The 22,409-nt window shown below is 36.8% G+C and overlaps 1 protein-coding gene across 19 annotated transcripts in view; it reads right to left on the bottom strand.

Moving 5' to 3' along the window:
* The window catches only part of C2CD6 (C2 calcium dependent domain containing 6), a 146,015-nt gene that overhangs the window by 94,786 nt on the left and 28,820 nt on the right, over positions 1-22,409 (bottom strand). For 18 of the 19 annotated variants that reach the window (XR_012374626.1, XR_012374631.1, XR_012374628.1 and 15 more), the window contains exons 2-9: positions 19,540-19,626; positions 16,568-16,619; positions 14,567-14,709; positions 11,239-11,361; positions 8,064-8,108; positions 7,102-7,170; positions 5,110-5,189; positions 1,177-1,323 (exon numbers count right to left, since the gene is read on the bottom strand). Coding sequence is in view for 11 of the 19 variants with exons in the window: in XM_073880073.1 (XP_073736174.1) it covers positions 1,177-1,323; positions 5,110-5,189; positions 7,102-7,170; positions 8,064-8,108; positions 11,239-11,361; positions 14,567-14,709; positions 16,568-16,619; positions 19,540-19,626 (746 nt within the window). In the remaining 8 variants the exon portion in view is untranslated. The remainder of the gene's footprint in view (positions 1-1,176; positions 1,324-5,109; positions 5,190-7,101; positions 7,171-8,063; positions 8,109-11,238; positions 11,362-14,566; positions 14,710-16,567; positions 16,620-19,539; positions 19,627-22,409) is intronic. The other variant, XM_073880077.1, reaches the window with a different exon arrangement.

Genomic DNA, 22,409 nt, shown 5'->3' with positions numbered 1-22,409 from the left:
ACTTCCACCCCAATGGCTATACCCCCAGGCCGGGCACAAAGGGAGCAGGCAAGAAAGCCCATCTCCTGGTTTCTCCATGGAAGGGCTCTAGCTACATACCTTCCCAGCAGCTGCCTGGAGGTTCAACTTCCAGTCAGCCTGAGTCTAGATGCTGAGATCTTCCTCTTGGGATACTGACAAATCTTGACACACTCTCAACAACTGGAAGCCACCAAGAAAAAAGGAAAGCAGCTTGCACAATCACAAAGGTTTAAGAGACAGCCAAGAGCTTGGGCTGGGCTCATTGATGAGGTTCATTTCCTACATGAGACCACTTCATCAAGGCTAGGAAAGGTGACAGTTTCATCTAGTGCTCAGAAACCAATACAGAGAGTGATGGTAAAGGAAGAAAGAGAACAGAACAGAGTAGCAAGATAAAACTCCAGAAACATTAAGTTCCAAACAAATAAATAAGAAAAACTCCAGAAACAGACCATAATGAAATAGAGATAAGTGATTTACCTACCTGATAAAGAATTCAAAATACTGAGGGGTGCCTGAGTGGCTCAGTCGGTTAAGTGTCTGCCTTTGGCTCAGATCATGATCCCGGGGTCCTGGGATCAAGCCTGCTGAGCAGGGATCCCGCTTCTCCCTCTCCCTCTGCCTCTCCCCCTGCCCCACTTGTGTTCTTGCTCACTCTTCTCTCTCTCTCTAATAAATAAATAATCTTAAAAAAGAAAAAAAATTCAAAATCATGGTCATAATGATGTGCATTGAGGTCAAGAAAGAAATTCGTGAACAAAATAAGAATTGCAACAAAGAGATACAAAATATAAGAAAGTACCAAACAGAAATCATAGAGCTAAAGAACACAATAACTGGACTGAATAATTCAAAAGCACTAGATGATGTGGAAGAAAGGATTGGCAAACTCAAAGACAGGGCAAAGGAATTCATCCAATCAGAAGAGCAAAAAGAAAAAAGAATGAAAAAGAGTGCAGATAGTTTAAAGGACTTATACAAAGTGAACCACCATATGCATTACAGGGGCACTAGACATTGACTTTTCTAAACAAATACCTAAAGCCCATGTCCCCCCCCCCAAAAAAAATTAATGTACCACTAACACATAAATAAGATGAAGATTGTTTTAGTTGTGTTGGTTTTTGATTGATTGATTTATACATACATACATACCTTTCTCGAGGTTGTTGCTGAAGTTTTTCAAGTCTCACTACGGATGGCTGGTTGGATTGGGGCACTACAGCTGGCATCCCAACAGTAACATTCAGGTCTGGGGATAGGAATGCTGGATATTCTATTGGTTGTGGTGTAATAACATTTCTGCAAAATGGTTATAATGTTAAATACGGCGATCAAAACAAAAGCACACTTCTAAAATCAGTGGTCGCTATCACATTTGAATCATTCTCTCTTTTAGACTGTAAGTTCACCTGTCTACCTGAGACCATCAGAGGGTAGAGCTAGGAAAGAAGACAAAGGTCAAAAATCCTGACAGAAGTGCTCTATTGAATAATTTTACTACTAAGATGGGCAGCAGGGATGGGAAAGGGGATAAGGACCTGAAATTCTAAAGAGAAGTAGAAAGTGTTTGAGCCCAGACCTCTCTCCCAATCTTTAGATACAAATCGTTATTCTATGGCCCAGTCAAGTTGACACGTGAAATTAATCATCACAAGTCCACCCACCCCTTGTCAACCTGGCACCCATAAGCATCTCTTTAAAACATATTTAATCTCCAAATGAGAATAACAGGTCATAATTCCACCTAACATGATATAACTATCCTGCATACAACCAAAAACTCACTAGCCCCTTCCCCAGAGAAGGATATAAAGTCTTTGGGTGATGTTTACTCATCTTAATATCCTGAAACTTAAGTAGTATGCTGTAAGTTTAACAATACTTAAATATTACAATATAAAGTCAATATACCTTTTGTTACATGATAAAGAAATATGAGAGGGAAGAAAATATATTTGCTATATAAATATATATTTTTTTCAGGTCACTTGGTAAATGGGCCAGAGTAGCACACCCAAATAAGGAGCAAGTTATCTCCAAAATCCAAAAAGGCCCACCGGGTGTTGTGCCTCTGTTTTGGTTGTAGGAGGGGCCAGATACAACTTATCCTTCACCTTAGCAGGATTATCTTGACAATCCCCATACCAGGGGATCCTCAAAATTTCAATGAGGTAGAAGACCCCTGAATTTTTGTCAGAAGTCTTCCCACGCTCTGACATGCAAATGTCCTATCAGAAGTCTAGATTAGTTGCTATTTCCTGTTCACTAGGTCCAGTAAGCATAATGGTCATCACTGTAATGGACCTGTGTAATATCTTGTATAAGGGAAAGGCAATCAAGATTCCTGTAAACTATAGGGCACCTGGGTGGCTCAGTTGGTTAAGAATCCAACTCTTAGTTTCATCTCAGGTCATGATCTCAGGGTCCTGGGATTGAGCCCTGTGTCGGGCTCTGTGCTCAGTGTGGAGTCTGCTTGGGACTTTTTCTCTCCCTCTCCCTCTGCTCCTCCCCCTGCTCATGCTCTCTCTTTAAAATGAATAAATCTTAAAAAAAAAAAAATTCCTGTGAACTAAATTAATGACACAGGGCTGGAGAAGTTGATATACCTGAGGTAAGACAGTGAATGTGTCTCACTTGGCCTTACCAGCTGAAAGAAACTACTTCTGATGGTTTTTATATGAGGAAAATAGCATTTGCCAGATCAAGAGTTGCATACCAAGTACCAGAGGATGTGTTAATTTGCTCAAGCAATGAAACCACATTTGGTACAGTGGCTGCAACTGGAATCACTGCCTGGTTAAGCTTACAACAATCTACTATCACTCTCCAAGCTCTGTCTTATGCACAGGCCAAAATAAGTGAGCTAAATGGAGATATGATGGGCATCACCACCCCTGCATCTTTCAAGTCCTTGATAATGGCACCCATCTCTGCAATCCTCCCATGAATGTGGTATTGCTTTTGGCTTACAATTTTCTTAGGTGGAGGTAGCTCTCTAGTGGTTTCCATTTGGCCTTTCCCACCAGAATATCCCTTGGTCCACAGGTCAGGGAACCAATGTAGGGATTCATCTACTGCTAAGTGTGTTGATTCCAAATATGCAATCTGGAACTGGGGAAATAATCACAGGATGGGTTTAAACCTCCATTGATCACCTGTCCTCCATAAGTCCCTAGTCTGACTGGTGGACAACAGTGACGTTTGGATCTTCTGGAACTAGTGTCAGTTTAGAGCGAGTGTCCAGTAGTCTCTGAAAGGTCTGGTTATTTCCTTTTCCCTAATGCATAATTACCCTGGTAAAAGGCTCTCCTTCCCTTTTGGGAAAGCTGGGAGAAAGATTAACCTTAGAAATTTTTGTCAGCATACTAGCGTCTCTCCTTAAGGGGACCAAGCCTCCCCTTCATTCGAAGGCTTTTGGGTCTGCAAACTGGCTCAAATCTGGGAACTGACTGAGGAGCTATGACTCTGTTTTTATCACCTAGAACTTTTCTGCTTATACAGATTAAGTAAGAATTGATGAGGCTTCTTATATATTTCTAGGAACATCATGATCAACTAGCCAATGCTATAGGTCTTCGTGAGTCAAACTATTCTACTGTCCGCTACAGTGACCACGGCCATCTTGCCTTAGGTGGTGGCGCCATCACTGGGCTCTGCCACTTCAGGATGCCACACTCCCATTGCATTTAGGTTTCCCAGTTCAGTGACTGCAGTTCCCACTGTAAGGTCTGCCTAATAGAGAAGAACAATCACAGAGCTCTTCAAGGGTGGGGCTCCCCTCACACATTTACTTCTCACAGTAATGGTGAAAGGTGTAAATGGTGAAAAGGTGCAAACTCCCAGGGTGAGTGAGTAGGTCTTAAAAACAAATCCAGACCAACATCACCATCTCTCTAACCCTTTGAACACCTTCCTTCTACATTAAACCAAGGCAGGTCTGGCACTTCCAATCCACCCAAGTGGGCATCTTTTGGTTCATGTTTCTGCAACCAAACAACCAAATCACGTCTTTTCTAACCCCCTAATCTGCTAAATTAAATGCAGAATCTCTGCTTAGTGAGCCCATATCAATAAATTTGCTGTGACCCAACTTTATGTTCCTCCCACCATTATCCCACGCCCTATGTGCTACAGTTCCTTACGTTTACCTCTAGGAAGGTTTTTATCTCATTTGTATTATAATCATTTCTTTTCGCAAGTTACCTTTGCACACTAAACCATGAGCTACCAGAGGGCAGGGACCAGGCCTCATTTATTTTAGTATTTGCAATAGCTTGGAGGTATAGCAGACACATTCAATGAATGTTTATTGAATCAATTAGTGAATAAAGAAATAATGATTGATAAACATAAAACATTCAAACTTTACTATTTCAACAAATGACCAATATCAAGTGGACAAAATTTATTTTTAATGATAATACCCAGTATTGGTGAGACTATAGGACAATAAGAACTTCAGAACATAAATTCCCATCCTATACCTAATTCCCTCAATCCCAATTTCTCCATTTCTTATTCTGGGACAGCACTAGATATTACATTTCCATCTCAGGTGCTCATTTCTCTTTAATCTATTTTTACTGTTGAAATTTTAAGACTGGTTGATATATTTTAAGTTACTTTTGGTTTGCTAATGCCATTTATGAAACAGACTTTTTGCTGAAGATTTGGAAATAACAGAATGTGTGGAATAGAGGTAACACTACTATACTGTGGAAGAAAACGGCCAACTATTAGACACTTTGATCTTAAAAGTCCCACACCTCTTTCTAGAAAGGGGTATCTCACTGGCCAACTTTCCTTATCAGCTTAACCCTGCCTTCCCTTCTTCAGCCATGAAGCCGGCACTCTCCTTTCTCCTTTATCTTCTCTCTAGGCCTCCTCACCTCCTCTCGCCAGGGCTATCCCCAGAAACCCCCAATTTCTCCCACCTTATTAAGCAAAACAATTCACTGCTCTCTTTCCCTTAGAGTCTAGCCCATTCTGGCTATGTCTTAAGACAACCAAAATGGTCCCTCAAATGGATTAAATGTTTTAAATGTCACATATTCTGATTGTGCAAATAAGACTTCAAACACTTACGTCACAGGATCTATTCTTTCTGGAGGTGGTGCAATATTCATAAACATGGATGGCTCAATAATTTTCTGAAGAGGTTTTAACTGAAGAAAATGGTAAGTATATTTTAACACTGCTTAGTTACAATTATAGTTCATTCTAATACTACTATGCTTCAGGACTACAGAATAGGCCTTAAATGCATATAAAAAGAAATGGAATTAAGAGAGGAAGAAAGAACTAACATTTTTTGAGCCCTAGATATCTGCCTGGAACCTTATATCTGTAAGATTATTTTTAATCCTCTCAATAATCCTATTGATGTAGATAACTGTGGCCATTTTACAGAAAATGCCGAGGATCGGTAATTTGTTCAAGGTTACCCAAAAGACATCAGAGCCAGGATTTGAATGCAGCTTTATCTGCACCCCCAGCATAGTATCCTTTTTACATTATCAAGATAGGTGAGACGGGGACTATATTACCGAAAAGTTCATAGACAAAATCAAGAACTTTTATTATATTTCCCACTCTTTTCCACACAATATCTCAGTTCCTTGTTTTTGGTAGACTCTACCTACATAAAACAATACTTGCCTAGTTTATCTGAAAAGGCGATATCCCTGTAAGAATGTCATTATTACATGTTTTACTTATATTCAGACACAAAACCTACCTCTCAAGTTGGTGCTTATAAACTATGTCAGGAAAGGGACTCAACAGTTTCAAGTCCCATAAGGCCCAGTTCATAAGATTATGAATGAGAGAGGCAGAAGGACGGTGCCTGGGTGGCTCAGTCAGTTAAGCGACTGCCTTTGGCTCAGGTCATGATCCTGGAGTCCCGGGATCGAGTCCCACATCAGGCTCCTTGCTCTCCCTCTGACCCTTCCCCCTCTCATGTGCTCTCTCTCTCTCTCTCATTCTTGCTCTCTCAAATAAATAAAATCTTTAAAACAAACAAACAAAAAAAAGAGGCAGAAGGAAAAGAAAGAAAAATCAAAGCAAAGAAGGAAAAAAGATGGAAAAAGATTGTGCCTCGTGGCTTTCTTCTGTGTTATTTACTTGATTCAAAATGCATTAAAAATCATTAGGATATACCATAGGCAAAATTTTAGAACAACATTTTACCAGGGGCTGTTCAGTCAACATAATGGTAGGTTTATTTAATAAAAGTAATGTACCCACTCTGAATTCCTAATTTAAAAAAACAACCAAGGCTATAAAAATTAGCAAAAAATGGAAATGAAAGCTTCTATGCCAAGTATAGGGGTCATATTCCCTATATAACAGCAGCACTGATGGGACTGAATTTATAAATGCCCCCGGGGGGTGAAAATACCCACGGGTATGAAGAGCTCTTTCAAACACTTAGAGAGAATATATGTTGGTACATTTCTAAAGCAATTCTTTGACAAAGTCATTGTTTTGGGACAATAATTTCCATTCTAGGAATCTGGCCTAAGGACATAATAAAAGGACAGGACACAGGTTAATATACAAAAATTTTCACTGGAACATGGATATATGTAATGAATTTAAAGGGGCAGGACAAACCTAGGAAGATAACTTCTTTGTACTCTTGATAAATCAAGGAGGGCTCACGTAACACCAGACATCAAAATAACCACAGGGGTAAGGAGCATATGTTATCAGAGTAAAAAGTGGAATGTGAATATAATCGATGACTCCATTTTCAATAAGCATTTTTAGATCTAAAAATCCACACTCCTTATATTATATACTTAAAATAATTTTGTTTTCAACCACATGAAAACACAGACACACAAAAGCAAGTTTTCTGATAAAGGCATTTTGAATAAAGGATTATTTTTAAATGTATATGCAAATAAAAATGGTAGTTTCATTTTTCCTTAGAATGGAGAAAAACAGCACTCTTTTAAAAATATTTTTTAAAAAATATGTATTTTAAAATTTTTATCAAACTGGAAAGCATAGAGGCTCAGAAGAGATTTGACTGAAGAGTTGTAGAATAATTTTTAAAAGAGAAGAACTAACCTGATGTGAAAATCCGTAACCAAAGTTCCCGTAGGAGAACATAAATTCCACCTCCACCTTGCAGATAAGCTAAACACACAGCAAATTTTATTGTTTGATCAGAAAGATATTTTAATGAAAAAGGGATAGCAAGTAATATTTTTATTTCACACATCTGTGTTAGAAAAACCAAAGCGTGAATCTCCTGATTAAAAAAAAATTCACACAAGGAACTGTTATATGGAGTTCCTGAAATGTTAAAAACTTTGTTAAAGGATATATAATATAGAAAATATCAATTTATAATAAATAGGATTACCCTGAGTTACACATACATATGTGTGTGTATATGTGTATACATGCATATGTTTTTAAAGTATTTACTCACATTTCCCCTACCTCCACTTCCATTTTCAGATAAAATTTTTATTCAGACAAGCGATTTCGTCTCTCTGAACCCCAGCTTGCTCAAATGAGAAATGAAGGAAGGTGTCAGAGGCTATGACCTCAAACGTCCATCATTCTCTCTTTTTTTTATAAAGTTCCTTGTCTCTGTTCTGGCTATTGGCGGCAGAGGTCTCTCTGAAGAGATCAATTAATCAAAATAATAATTTTAAGTATTTAAAAAGAAATTTAAGTGAGAACTGTAAACAACTCTTTAGAATCTCCTCCAAGAGAAAAATACTTCCTCAATTAAAGCTGCACAAAGCAGCCACGAGGGCATTTTTCCTCTCTTAGTCAATGATTTCAATTTTCCTGGTCATTGTTTAGCAGTAAGGTAGCAGCATTTAAAAAAAAAAAAAAGGTGCAGATGAAGATTTTGTGAGCAAATACTGTTCTGTTTAATACATTTCCTTTAATTTGAACAGTGACTGGTAGGGTAACAGAAAAACACTATCAGATATTAAAACAATATCAGAGTAAAGTTATATGCAAAGTTAAATGTATGCACAAAACTTTGGAAATTTCAGTAAAGTTCTTACCGTGCTTTTATTCAACATTTCAAATTCTTCAATAAAGCACCCTTTCTGGAAAAAAGTAATAAAATTCTCAAATACAGAGTCACTCATGTAGTCATCTGTATATAATCTAAACCATTTCATAAATTTTGAAAAATCAGGTAATGATTTTTAATGCACATGTTAACTTGATAGCTAAAATACAACTATACCAAACATTTGGAAGAAAAGAAAAATTCTAGGCTGTACCAAAAATGTTAATATTTACGTTTTAGACAAAAATGTTCCTGCTAGTTGTAGTTGCCCTTTCTCCAAGTGTTAAAGGAACTGCCCCAGCTGCACTCCCTTTGTGGGGTTTAACATAAATGTGCATGCGTAGCTGACTCGTGAGAGAACCGAGGGCCTCTCTCATCTTTGGGGACTGCTGGGATCTTCCTAACCAGGTAAACCTTGGGTATCCTTGGTCACCACCTCTGGGCATCTCTGCTGTGCGACCAGTCCTCCCAAATCATCCACCATCCTGGAGAATCAGGCTGAGTGAAAAAAACCCAACACTAAAAGATTACATACTACGTGATTCCATTTATATGATATCCTGGAAATGAGAGAATTACAGAAAGGAAGAACAGATTAGTGGTTGCCAAGGGTTAAGGAGAGGGCAGAGGCAGGAGGGAAGGAGATGTAGCTATAAAAGGCAACAACATGAGAAATCCTGGTGGAGGTGGCACGTTCGGTATATTGGTTGCAATATATTGGTTGCAATACAGTATGGTAGTTTTGAAAGATGTTACCATCAGCAGAAACTGAGTAAAGGATACAAAGGATCTTTCTGTATTATTTCTTTCAAGTGCATGTGAATCTACAATTATCTCAAAAGAAATTGTTGTTGTTGTTGTTGTTGTTTAAAGGCCATGTGCCTGTTTATAGTGGGCCAAATTTATCCATGGGACCTATTCTCTGTTAGGCCTAAATAGAGTGGATACAAAGTGGATTCAAAAAATTTGTTATTGGGGCACCTGGGTGGCTCAGTCTGTTAAGCATCTGCCTTTAGCTCAGGTCACGATCCCAGGGTCCTGGGATCTAGCCCCGCATTGGGCTCCCTGATCGGCGGGGAGCCTGCTTCTCCCTCTGCCTGCCACTCCCCCTGCTTGTTTGCGCACACTCTGACAGAATCTTAAAAAAAAATTATTATATTTGTGATTGTCTCATAGTTGTTTTCCTCTATTGTCTGATGTCCAGATGTTTAGATATTATTATACAGTCATCTCTCCAAAGTAACATCCAGCTAATGAAACTGCATCAAAACTAAAACAAAAACAAAAACTCCAAAAAACACCAAACTCCTTATGGTTAGCTTTGTACTTCTGGCATCTGAGTTTTGACCAAAAGAGGGTAACTGAGGAATTCTAATAAGTAAAATGACAGAATTCTTAAGGTAGACGCGCCTACAGAAGGATGCTGACAGATATTACACACAGACAGCATATCTTGAACACATCACAGCTAAAATCCTAAGACTTTTTGGGGAAATCCATAAATAACCAAAATTGCTTTCCCTGACGACTCTGTCCATTAAATAATAATGGTCTTTTTACCATATGATGTAGCAATTCATCAAAGACTCATAGAGAGGAATTCATAATGTAGACACTTTTTGCAGAAATGCACTGTAAGGTAGGTTCAAGAAAATTCACTGCAACAACGAGAAGAGTAAAAAAACAGAAAACGATCCAAATAGCCATCGACAAATTTAAAGTTTTATTTATTTATTTTAGAGAGGGCAAGTGAGCATGCAAGCAGGGAGAAGGAGAATCTCAAGGAGACTTCCTGCTGAGCACAGAGTCCAACTTGGGGCTTGATCCCATGACCCTGAGATCATGATCTGAGCCGAAATCAAAAGTCAGACAATTAAATGACTGAGCCACCCAGGCGCCCCTGACCTTAACTTTTTAAAGAATCTAAGCTGGTATGTTCCACATTATGTATTTGTCATGTATCATCATGGTATTAAGTTTTTCCCTATCCCCTAAATTCCTATAAACTAAAAGATCTAGACTCGGCTTGATTAGATTTGGGGTAAACATTTTTGATGAGAACGATTCACAGGTAATGCTGTATACTTCATATTGTACTGCCATAGAAAGCATATGATGTTAAGTTGTCCATAATTACTTATGCTAAGTTCAAGCTCTTGGTTGAAGGAGTAACCAAAATGTCTCTCTATTGTAGAGGCACATTTCCCCCTTTGCAACAATTAACCTGTAGACTGTTACAGTGGTGTGAAAATATCTTGCTCCCCAATAACCTTTTACCTAATATTTCCTAATATTTTAAATAGAATTTTAAGTCTTGATTGAACTAATCATCATTCACTATAAAGAATTGCAAAAATGGTCAATCTGTAATTCTACCATTCTTTCTACACATTCTTCTGTTTAAAAGTTTTTAAATTCCATTTTTCTTCCCCTGTCCCTTTTTTTTCTTAAGATCACCAAGATTTATGGATTTTTCTTTATTCAGAATTTGTAATGATGTTTTTGATATTTAAATTATCCTGAAATTGGCCAACAGGAGCCCCTGCAATCTGGCTCCTATGTCCTTTGATGTAACTCCATTAGTCTTCGAAGGCTCCCTTGCTTTGCCTCCTAACAAATATCCCTGAAAATCCTTCAGATGGTTTATATTTGTTCACTAATCAGTTAGTTCTCTTCCTTTGAGTCCAGGGCAGTATGGCTGCTGGAAAGGGAGAGGGTAATCCTAGATAGGAGAAAGCAAGAGAGAAGGAACGACAAAATGTGTGTACAAACCCTGCCCCCAACTCTGGCTGACCCCAAACAATCCAGGTCCCCGATAGACTGCAAGCAGCCGAGCTAAGGAGAAAAGAACTCAAATTTGGGCTGTCAACTAAGAGAGTTTGTGGTCTGAGTCCTGTTTAAAAACATTCCAGAAAACATAATAAAACATGCTTATTAGTCCTCTAGGTTGCCTTTCCAAACAATCAATTTTTTTAAAATATTAGGCTGTTCCAAGTCAACTCTTTTTTTTTTAATATAGCCAGAGGGAGACATTGTTTCCTAAGCATATAAGTTTGAAGGTAGATAATAAACCAAAAGGAGTCTGTCAGATACAGATACAGATAATAACAAATACCAACTGGACAATGTGATACCACAGTGAAAAAAATAACCTTGATACTTACCTGAATTACATCATAAAGGTGTACCTGAACACTCCCTAAAAAGAGAGGATATTTTTCTGTATTTTTATATTGCATTAGTTCCAAGTAAATATTATTCCGCTCATCATCTTGACGCCTGGGAACCTTGATACAAAATACATGTGGAAAGAATGATCACATTTTCAGTCTGAATTTCAGATATAATTTCTGAATAAGTATATCCATAAACCAGATTTTGTTATATACATGCTTAATGGTTAGTTTTCACATGTTATTAGCCTTATAACTTTTCAATTGCATGGTCGCATATACACTAATGTCAACAAAAATCAGGATCTTGTTTATGTGTAACATCAATTACAGTCTTCTGAAACATGCACTGCCTACATTCTCTAACTCTACACAAAAGTTTAGCCTCAACACTCTACTGAAACTGTATTATAAAAGGTAATCCAATATCTAGCCCAGATAATCTAAGCAATACAAATAGTCAATGTCAAAAGACATCCAACATCCTTCTCAGTCTTTGTTCAATAACTTATTGATAAAAGTATCCCAAGGTATAAAATGTATTTTATTTTATCCTAGTTATGTAAATACACAGTTTGAAAATCAAACAGCTCTACAATGGTTAAAGCAAAGAAAAACAACTTTTTCTCCCATGTTTAATCTTCTTTTCTGAATTTTATGATGTTTTGACATCTTAAAAAGCCTGGCCAGAGACAGACTTTTCTCTCCCTGGGCTAGTCAGCTCCTAGAGACAGCAAGGGTTTAATGAGATGGAAGCACTTCTTTCATATGCAAACTAATCCCAAAATTACAGCCCTAACCACTCCCTTATCTAACTCTCACATGGAGCCAGTATTTCCCTGGCCCTAAATCATCCCGAGACCAGGAACCAAGCAACAAGGGATGACCCTACAGCCTAAAGACTGCAGGGAATTATTCAAACTAGCCAATCCTAAATTTTTGACTCTGTTCTGCATTGCTTTCTCAAGAAAACCCCAATAAGGGCTTTAGCCTAGGCTCTCTCTTTTCCGTCTTCTGTCTCCTGACCACCCGCATGCTTCCCCTGCAGCCCTATGTAGTGTGGTGGGTCCCTTTCTTCCCTTCTTTCTATGGCATCAGCCTCTCTGTGTCATCATTCAGTCATACCTCTATAAAGTAAGTCCTGGGTAGGATTTTACAACACCACCTTAGCCAGCCCCTAATCTCCACTCCTCAGAAATCACCTTTCAAGCTTTTAAAGTGATTTGTCTGGTTTTTGCCATGAAATCATGTTTCTAAGTAACATGCTTATATTGTTATTAAGTGATATTTTAGTTTTAGATACTATCAATTAACTGCTTATTGTGGAAGAAAAATATTAACTCTCAACACCCTCCCCCACAATTTTCACATTCTCTTCCTTTCACATTCCTCCAACATATTATATATAGATCATACTTTTTAATTAGACCAATACTTAGCATTACTGTGTATATGCAGCTATTTTGCAGAGTTTAACAATACAATTACGACATTTTCTTCTATTACCTCTTTTTTTTTAAATTTTTTTAAAAATTTTATTTATTTATTTGACAGAGAGAGACACAGCGAGAGAGGGAACACAAGCAGGGGGAGTCGGAGAGGGAGAAGTAGGCCTCCCACCGAGCAGGGAGCCCCATGTGGAGCTCGAACCCAGGACCCTGGGATCAAGACCTGAGCTGAAGGCAGACGCTTAACGACTTAACGAGCCACCCAGGCGCCCCATTCTTCTATTACCTCTTAATTTCCCTTAGAGCTAATATGTGTTTTGCTTTATGTTTGTCTCCTTGTGCGGTTTTCTGTGTAGTTATTACTGCTTCATCCCCAAACTTTCCACTAGAGCTCCATTACAATTCTCCTCCTAACATGCTCAAACAGCTCCTCTTAAAATAAGAAGATTTTGATTATGCTAATAAAGATAAGCACCCTATTAACTTATATTATTTTCCAGTATTAATTTCAAGTTTTATTTAAATGGACATACACCCACAAAATTCTTAAAAATTTGGCAAGCTCAGGAAAACTATTTGCAAAGTAAAACAAATAGTACAGATTGCCTTTAGCCAAACTATGCCTGTCTTTTTGTGTTTTTTTTTTAAACTACGCTTAAAGAACTATTTTCACTACTCAAAACTTAAGCAAAATAAAGTTCTGAAGATTAAAATGGAAAGTTAAAAAATATAGAGCATTGAGGAAATGTTTTAGGATTTCACTAAATTTTAACCAATATAATAAAACTCTTAGGACTAACAACTGGGCTAATCAATGAATCCTACAGCTACATGAAATAGTGTTGCTCACTTAAAGAAAACTCTGAGATACATTTAAGATTCTAAGAAGCTTAGCTATAAAGAGATGCAAACTCAGCATAGGAAGCTCTGGTGTGAGAGGAAGCTTAATAAAGTGTAGTCTGAAGCCAGACTGACTCCATTCCCAGCTCCACCACTTACTAGTTCTAGGACCTTAAGAAAGTTCTTTTACCTAACAGTACCTGTTTCCTCATTTGCAAAATGAGGATTATAGTAAGAGAATATATATATTTTGGGGGGTTGTTATAAAGACTAAATCAGTTAATCCATGCAAAAATATTAGAGTTTATATAGGAAGAAAGGAGAGAGGGAAGTGAGGAGGAAATGAAAAAAAGAGAAAGGGTACGCTCTGAACCTTTGCATTCCCTCAGAATTGGTATGTTGAAGCCTAAATCCCCAATGTGATGGTATGTGTAGGTGTGGGGTTAGGGAGAGAGTTAGGTCATAAGGGTAGAGCCCTCATGAGTTGGATTAGTGCCCTTACTAGAAGAGACCCAAGAAAGAGGATCTCTTTGCTCTCCGCCCTGTCACTATACGATGAAAAGATGACCATCAGGAAATCAGAGCACAGGCTCTCACCAGACACCGGATCTGCCAGAACCCTGATCCCGAAACTTCCTAGCTTCCAGAAAGCTGAGGAATGAATGTCTGCTGTTTCAGCCACCCCACCTATGGTCATTCGTTACAGCAGCACAAGCTAAGAGGGGGCGGGGGGGGGGGGGGGGGCGGATAGAGAGGAGGAGAGCAAGACAGAGAACAATGCATGTGACAAACACGCAGAACCACAGACAGTAAGTTCCTAGGGAAGAAGATCGTGAAGATTATGCATTTTCTAGTAAGTTATTAAAAAATATATATATAGCCCATAGTACAGAAGTAAAATACTGTAAAATATCAAAGAAAAGGGCACTGCATTTGTTTCTCTCCTATCCCTAAAAAGGGATATAATTAGTGTAGATTATTTGAAACTATAAAAATGCATTCTTATATCCAGAAGAGAACTTTAACATTACCTGTACAGAAAAGTACTTTATGTCGTCAAAATTAATTGTAGTGTTCTTTTCATCATTTCGGGATAGCAAGCTATGCATTTTTGTACATTTCACAATGTTGTTTATAGAGATGCGAATGAACAAGTTACTGTAATGTAAACTGACTGAAAATACACAGATATTGAGGACACAAATTTTGTTGTAATTGTACAGTAACACATTACAAAATTAATCCACTAAGCAATTCAGGTAAAACCTAAGAATCAAACAAACAAATAAAGAAGGTAATTGTAGAGCATATTTAACAACTTTAAAAGTCTTTTAAAATAGTATTTTTGCCCATCGATGGTAGGCACAACGTAAGTTGTAAGTAGGAAAAGGGAGGTTGATTATTCTTTAGATCACTTCTCGTATTTCCATCCTCACATTTCCATTACAATCTTTTGCAAATGTTTCTTTATATTTTCTTTTCTTTTCTTTTTTTTTTTTTTGAGAGAGAGAGAGTGCTAGCGGTGGGGTGGTGGCAGGGGGGAGGGGAGGGAGGAGAATCTTAAGCAGGCTCCAACCCCAGTGTGAGTGACCCTGAGATCATGACCTGAGCCGAAATCAAGACTCAGATGCTTAACCAACTGAGCCACCCGAGAGCCCCTCTACATATTATTTTTAAGGTGACTAAATATTTGCAATATATAGCTAAAAACTTTTCTAAGCATAATTATGTAGAAATGCAAAAATTCAAAAGTCATGAGTTATTTTTAACATTAAGACAGCAAAATTTAAAGCAGTTTTCTCTTATTCATTTCACTATATACTTCAGTACACTATACTGTATTTTTATCTTTCATAGCGCTCTATGCATTAAAACAATTGTGTTCATGGATCACTATATCAAAAATTAGTGATGTATTGTATGGTGACTAAGATAACATTAAAATAAAATAAAAATAAAACTTTGTTTTTACGATTTAACTAATTATCTTCAAAAATCTCTTTATGCAGAATTCTCTTCAATAATTTACTTTATAGGAGCGTCTGGCTGGCTCCGTCAATTAAGCACCTGCCTTCGGCTCACGTCATGATCCCAGGGTCCCGGGATGGAGTCCCGCATCGGGCTCCCTGCTCAGCAGAGAGCCTGCTTCTTCCTCTGCCTCTACCGTCCCCACTCGTGCTCTCTCTCTCATAAAAATAAATAAAATCTTTAAAAAATTCACTTTATATAAAAAAGAAACACCAAGTCTTCATAATGAAACTGGTTTTATGCCATGAAAAATCTGATGATGAGCAATCAGTTTATTTAAAGGCACCAAGATAAATAAATCCTTCAAACAATGTTTAAGACAGCACAATTATTACTTAGAAATAATTAGTATTATCATCTAAGATACGTATTTTTCCTTTTTTTGGTAAGATATATATTTTTCCTTTAACCCATATAGCGATTGAGGTGGATTATGGATGGGTGAAAAACTTTCATCACTTTGCACATAAAAAGATGGAGTTTACTTTCCTCTGCTCTTGAATCTGGCCTGGCCCTGTGACTACTTTAATATACACTGGACATGACCAGGGCTGGGTCTAGGACAGGGTAAGAGAGGCACCAGCTATGGTCCAAAATTTAAGGGGACACCCAAAACTTTAGTAATAAAAATAATATTTTAATGTAAATTTTTTAAAAGACCAAAATTAATGCAGAAAAAAATATGATGGAAAAACAAGACCTTGGGACTCTATGGAAAGAGAGAAAGGTCTAACCATTTCAGCTTCCCAGCTAAGTCCAGTCTTCCAGGCATCCTCACTAAAACACCAGACACCTAAATTTCTAGCCCTTTTAAACTGCCAGCTGACCGCAGAGCTTGCTGTGATCATGGGGACAAGGGCGCCTAGTGAATAACACACAGTGATTGATAATAAAATGGTGAAGGTTTTAAGCCACTAAGTCATGGAGTGTTTTAAGGCAGCAATATGTAACTGAAACAGACATATAGGATCATGGTATGGTACTTAAATCAAAAGAAAGGATACTCCTAGGCGTGAAATGTCTGCAGTTCTTTATATGAACAGCAAGGCAGCCAACCTAAAACAATCAAAATAAAAACACAGCAAATGAGTTTTTAAAAGTTAATTTTCCTTCCATTTTATTCTATACCAAACTATATATTTTTAAAAGCTCCACTTTGCTAATTTCTCTTATTAAAAATATTGTTTCTCATTAGAAATATCTAGTTAAGGGAAAACACCAGAAAACAAAATACAGAAGAAAAATAGGCAGGATTTATTCAAAGTAAAACTAAAATGAACAAGAATAGAAAGCAAAAAAAGAAGAAGAAGAAGAAAGAAAAAAACACTAACTTAAATCTAACCACCACTCTTTGAATCATTGTTATTTTATATTAGGTGAGAACTGACGAAGTGTAGCATCCTGTATATAATAATAAAAAATACGCCTTGCCTCAGATGAGCTTTTTTATCCAGTATCCTAAAACCACTCTATTCATTCAACAATCATTCATCCACTACAACATCCCAAGGACTGTGAAATATTCCTTCTCTCTGTACAAAGTATTTCTAAATGTTAAAGAAAATTATATCTCCTGTTTAAGCATAAAATCAAATAAAAAATGAATACGGGAATATTTGAATACTGATTTGCATTATCAGCCAAATATATTTAGCCATGTTTGGTCTTAAAAACCAAGTAAAAACAATAGCAATATTATGTTAAACACTGTAAAACAAAATAAATGACCCGATAGTATTTTTAAATGTATGTAAATAATTTTAAAGATTTAGTTTTAAAATAATACAGAAAAAGAAATTAGCATCCAGTATTTAAGTAAAAGACTGTCATGTGAATGATGAAATCCTACGAAGAAAGTACTGTGGTCTACTTCTTAAGGAAATTTTGATATGAAATGTTATAAGGAAAGGTTCTAAGTTTTCAAATGCAAAGGGGTGTAAGGCATATTACATGATCTAGGCAGGATTTTAAATGGTACTGCCATAGGTGATTCCATGAATCATTTTTATTTCTTAAAATTGGAGTTATACATGAAGAGGGTAAAACAGGGGAGTATGACTACAATGTTGTATTGCATAATGCTATACATTAACATTCTGTCATAAATCATTGCCTGCCTGCCAAGTATTTAACATGAAGCCATGGGCAACTACCCTAACTTTCCTTATCTTTTGATAGCTCTTTATACTTTTATATCATAGATCCATATAAAATAAAAAAGAAAAATTTCTATTCAAATATATTTTTATTTAAACTCAATTAGCCAACATATAATAAGTACATCATTAGTTCCAGAGGTAGAGATCAGTGATTCATCAGTTGCCTATAACACCTAGTGCCCATCACATGATGTGCCCTCCTTAATGTCCATCACCCAGTTACCCCATCTCCCACCCACCTCCCCTCCAGCAACCCTCAGTTTGTTTCCTAGGGTTGAGTCTCTCATGGTTTTTCAAATGGAGAATAGTATTTAACACTTAAAAACATAATGATGACCACTCACAGGCTATAGATGAAAAATGTTGCCACAAATTCTGAGACCCATCTGTGGCCCAACACTATAACCATGTCAACAACTTCACCAACCCGCCAACATGCATGTAAAACAGGAAAGCAACTCAAAGGTGTTCGCAAAAGCACTTTAGGTGTCCAATTTTAAGACAGGCTTTTATGCATTTTTTCTGAAAAAGGGGTCTATCAGAAAGAGGAATAGTGGGTTGTGATGTAGCTCTCATTGCAGACACCTGGACAAGCCTTGCCAAATACCTCAGAATAAATCACAGAACTTTCAGAGAGAAAGTCACGTGACAAATCATACACTGAGAGGAGCTATCACATGCCAAACATCTGTCAAAAACTTCCAGCGGACTTTTAAAAGAAGGTTATTAATATCTAGCAATATGTAATTCAACTAAGGAAAATACAAACTACGAAGTTAGGAAGTGTGAATGAAATTAAAGTATCAATTTTGAAGGACTGTAGATGTCACACTCAAGAGTATGGGTTACAGAAATCAGTACATCAACATAATGGCACGCATGATAGCTTACAGCCAAAAGTGATTTCAAGTAATCTTTTTCTAAGTAGATTCGAACAGTGACTTTGACTGTGATATACGAAAGCACTCTAAAGTTATGTGGATAAATGCACACTGTGCTCGTCTTGTAAAAACAAAATGTATACATTAATACAATTTTACTTTTCCCCCCCAAAAATCATGGTATTAAATCATATATTTTTTAATCAAGAAAATGTATAGTATATGATAGGATCTAGAGAAGAAGGCCAAGAGAAACTCTCTCACTTCATACCCATTAACTATTCTAATGATGTTCGGGAAGAGAGAGAACTGTAAAAGAATGTCACAATATTTGATAGTTCTGAATGTACACAGATCCTCATGTCCTATATTCTGTAGCACCCAAAGAAAAAAATAGATTTTTTTCTGGTTCTCAGCCCAGATATTTGGTCCTACCTGTGTGTTTGTCTGTATGTATGATTCATGAGTATGTTTGCTTTTGTTCCTGGGACTTGAGGGAAAGGTGTGGGGTCCACACCTTTTCCAATCATAGCTCAAAGGCTCCTAAATCTGACAATAAATACAATCACCTGACCAGCACAATAAAAGTACTGAATCTTAGGCCCCATTCCCAGATTCTAAGTTAGCAGATCTTAGGTGGGGGCCGAGAATCAATGTTTTTTTAAAAAGTATACCAGACGATTCTGATGTAACTAGAGTCTGGGAATCCCTATATAGAGAACATTTTTTTTTTCTGTGAATCAAGATGCTTTCCATAATTTCAGTGATTACAGAATGCTTTTCTGACTTGATGAAAAAATGAACAATTCATAAATGTTATAAGAGAGAACCATTTTCTATATGTACTTTTTGATTATCAAATAATAAATATTAACTAGTCTTCACATAAATTAAGAAATAATCTGTACAGGTTTGTGGAGGATGAATCTCACATACCACGTCCCCAAATGGTATCAAAGTTGGCACTTCAGGTGTTATTTCCAGTTCTTTACTTTCAGACCCTTTAAGAGTTTTTCTCAGCATCTACAATGTAAATAAATTAACATTAGACTTTAGAAGGCAAAGAACAAATAGATAGAAGTTCATTTCAACAAATATCTGATGAGTATCTACTAAGTAAAAGGTATTATTCTAGGCAGTGGAATATTAATATGAGTAGAAATCTCATCCCTACCCTCAATAAGGTTACCAGTAAGTTAGCAGAGAAGCAAAATGTAAACAAATATAAAATCATTCAGGGAATCATGAGAGGAGAGAAGGGCATAGTACCATGAATAATGAGCTCTGCTTGCTAACTAAAAATGACCATCATTACCACATTTTAGTCTTAATCTGATGTGGACCAAGAACTATATCCCACAGATGGCAGTGATCCTGCTTGCAAGTTATTCCAATATTCGTTCAGTTAATCAGCCACAGAAGGAACGGCAATTTAATACTTTGGAAGAGCAGGTAAATGGGAATGGAGCAATGGAAAAATGGCTTTGGGTTTTGAGTTGTGTCATTTCCTCCACTTCACTAACAGATATTTGTGGGTTGGTATTTAACTTTGTTCCTAAGGGCTCTGGTCGCTACACATGATAGTTAACTTTTAAAAATTACAAGACATTTTTGTATAGATTTTAAAGAGAAAGAGAAGGAAGGTGAATGGAGGGGAGATGTGAGGGGAAGAGGGAAAACCTATTACAAATCTACCTTGAAAAGAATTATATTTATCCCCAACCTTTGCTAACTTGAATCAACATGGCCTTACTTATAAACATTAACTTCCCAGGAATCTGTTGTTTTGTGTCTTTTCAATTTTTGATATATGTAATAAATCCTTAGTTATGTTGAAATTTTTGCTTCAAGGTATATAACAAACACATGAGTTGTACTGAAAAAATTTGTTGTACATATGTTGGGTCATTTTGCTATTGCTGCATCTGATTGGCTTAATGGGTTTTATATGTATGATTTTTATGTATTTGTATAATTTGTAGTTTAAGGTAACTGAGTGACAATTACTATATTGTCACAAAAACACCAAACTGTGGTACATTATATGTGTATTCAATGTGGACCCTCATGCTTCCTAATGTTATGATAACCTTACTATGGAAGTCTACTTTGAATGTGCATTTTAATAAATACAAAATAATAGGGGGAAAATCCTTTAGAACACTCATGCTCAATTTATCCTTAACTACGTGGCAAAAATACTGCTTCTCCCCCCTCAGATCACTACCTTTTTACTTTCCTTTCCTTACCTGAGCAGAGTTCTCTTCAGTGGCCGCAACATGAGCAAAACAACTCTTTGCCTAAATTCTATTAGAATCTTGAACAAATGTTCTAAAGGCTAGTCTCATAAGGCCTACTCAAACCACCTAGAATTTCTCCTGAACCTGAAGAGAATTTTTATTTCAGTTAATTCTACTACGTCACTTATGGCCCCACTCTGAGTAAAAGTCCCTCATGGCACATCTTTTAAAATACTCACTTACATTGTTCTGCACTTCTTCCCCAATGACCTTTTTGACCTACTCTCCCCCATTACAGATGTATTTGGAAACCCACTAGTCTACACGCTTAGCTTTTCCAGTATAATCCTACTTCTTAGCCCTAAAAGAAACCTCAGTGTCTTTACATTAATTAATATTTCCTATGTGCTGGCACAACTATATGCCTGGCACTGGGCTGGTTCCAGTTTGAAGTGTTCTTGTCCTTAGGAAATTCAGTCTGGTGTTGAAGACAGAGAGGTGGGAAAAACAAAAACAAAAAAACAATTACAGTTTCTCTATGAGAAGAACAACGGCTGAAATAAGAGACTTTTATCTTTACTTTTTCTTTATCCAACCCAGATTTCCTACATGGGAAAAAAGAATAACTTATTTGATTGGTCAGATCTTCCCATTCATTCTGTAAACTACAAGTACCTGGAATTATTAACTCCAAAAAATATTTTTTAAATCCTCTTTCCCCCACCTAACTCAGGAGCAATGACTCTTTTTTACTCTCTGTGGTTCTGTCCACAGGAAACAAGGACACTCATAGCAAGGCCCAGGGATTATCCCCTAAAGTAGTGGAAGAAAATATTAGAATCCAACAACTTTCTTTAACAAATAAGAAAGTAAGCACATACAACTAACTATAAGCAGTAGACAAATATTCTGAGGAAAAGTGTGAGTTTTATACTCAGAGAGATCGTACTACTGCCTTCATGAGTTCAGGGTACTGCATTTGTTAAGTGGACTGACCTCTTAACGAAGTACTTACCTTAAGTAGCATATTCAGTGTGCTTTACAAATAGATGAGGACTGAGGATAAAAAATTTCATGGCAAAATATTTTTCAAAAGTTGGCAAACATAAAGATATACCATGTACTTTGGTCTTAGAAAAAGACAAATGTTCCAAATTTGCTAACCTTTTCTGGGATGACAAATAACTATCAACAGTATATAAACTAGCAAATATTTTAAAATGGGTATTTCTTAATCTGTCTTTTCAGAGTAAGGGAGTGACATTTTAATAAGTGTGAAAATAACTCTTTTTGAAATGAACTCATGTTAACATTTTGAAAAGTATTGGAAATATTTTCATCCAGTGTTATATTGTGTGTGTGCAAATGTGCTATGATCACCCTACAAGCTCGTGGTATCACACTTTAACAACTTAGAAACCATTTCCTCATCTGTTTAAAAATCTCACAAAAGAAGGGTTTCAGCAGGTTAGAAGACCATTTTTCCTTTCAAATATAAAAATGTAATGCCTTCCAATTAGTTTGCCAGAACTAATTACACAGAAAAGATGACATTTTACTGATAAA

The sequence above is a fragment of the Callorhinus ursinus genome, unplaced genomic scaffold (assembly GCF_003265705.2).
Source record: "Callorhinus ursinus isolate GAN/ISIS: 27379988/994484 unplaced genomic scaffold, GSC_fseal_2.0 scaffold2, whole genome shotgun sequence".
Taxonomy (NCBI): Eukaryota; Metazoa; Chordata; class Mammalia; order Carnivora; family Otariidae; genus Callorhinus; species Callorhinus ursinus.
Note: the sequence above shows the minus strand (reverse complement) of the source record. Positions and strands in the feature narration are given on the sequence as shown.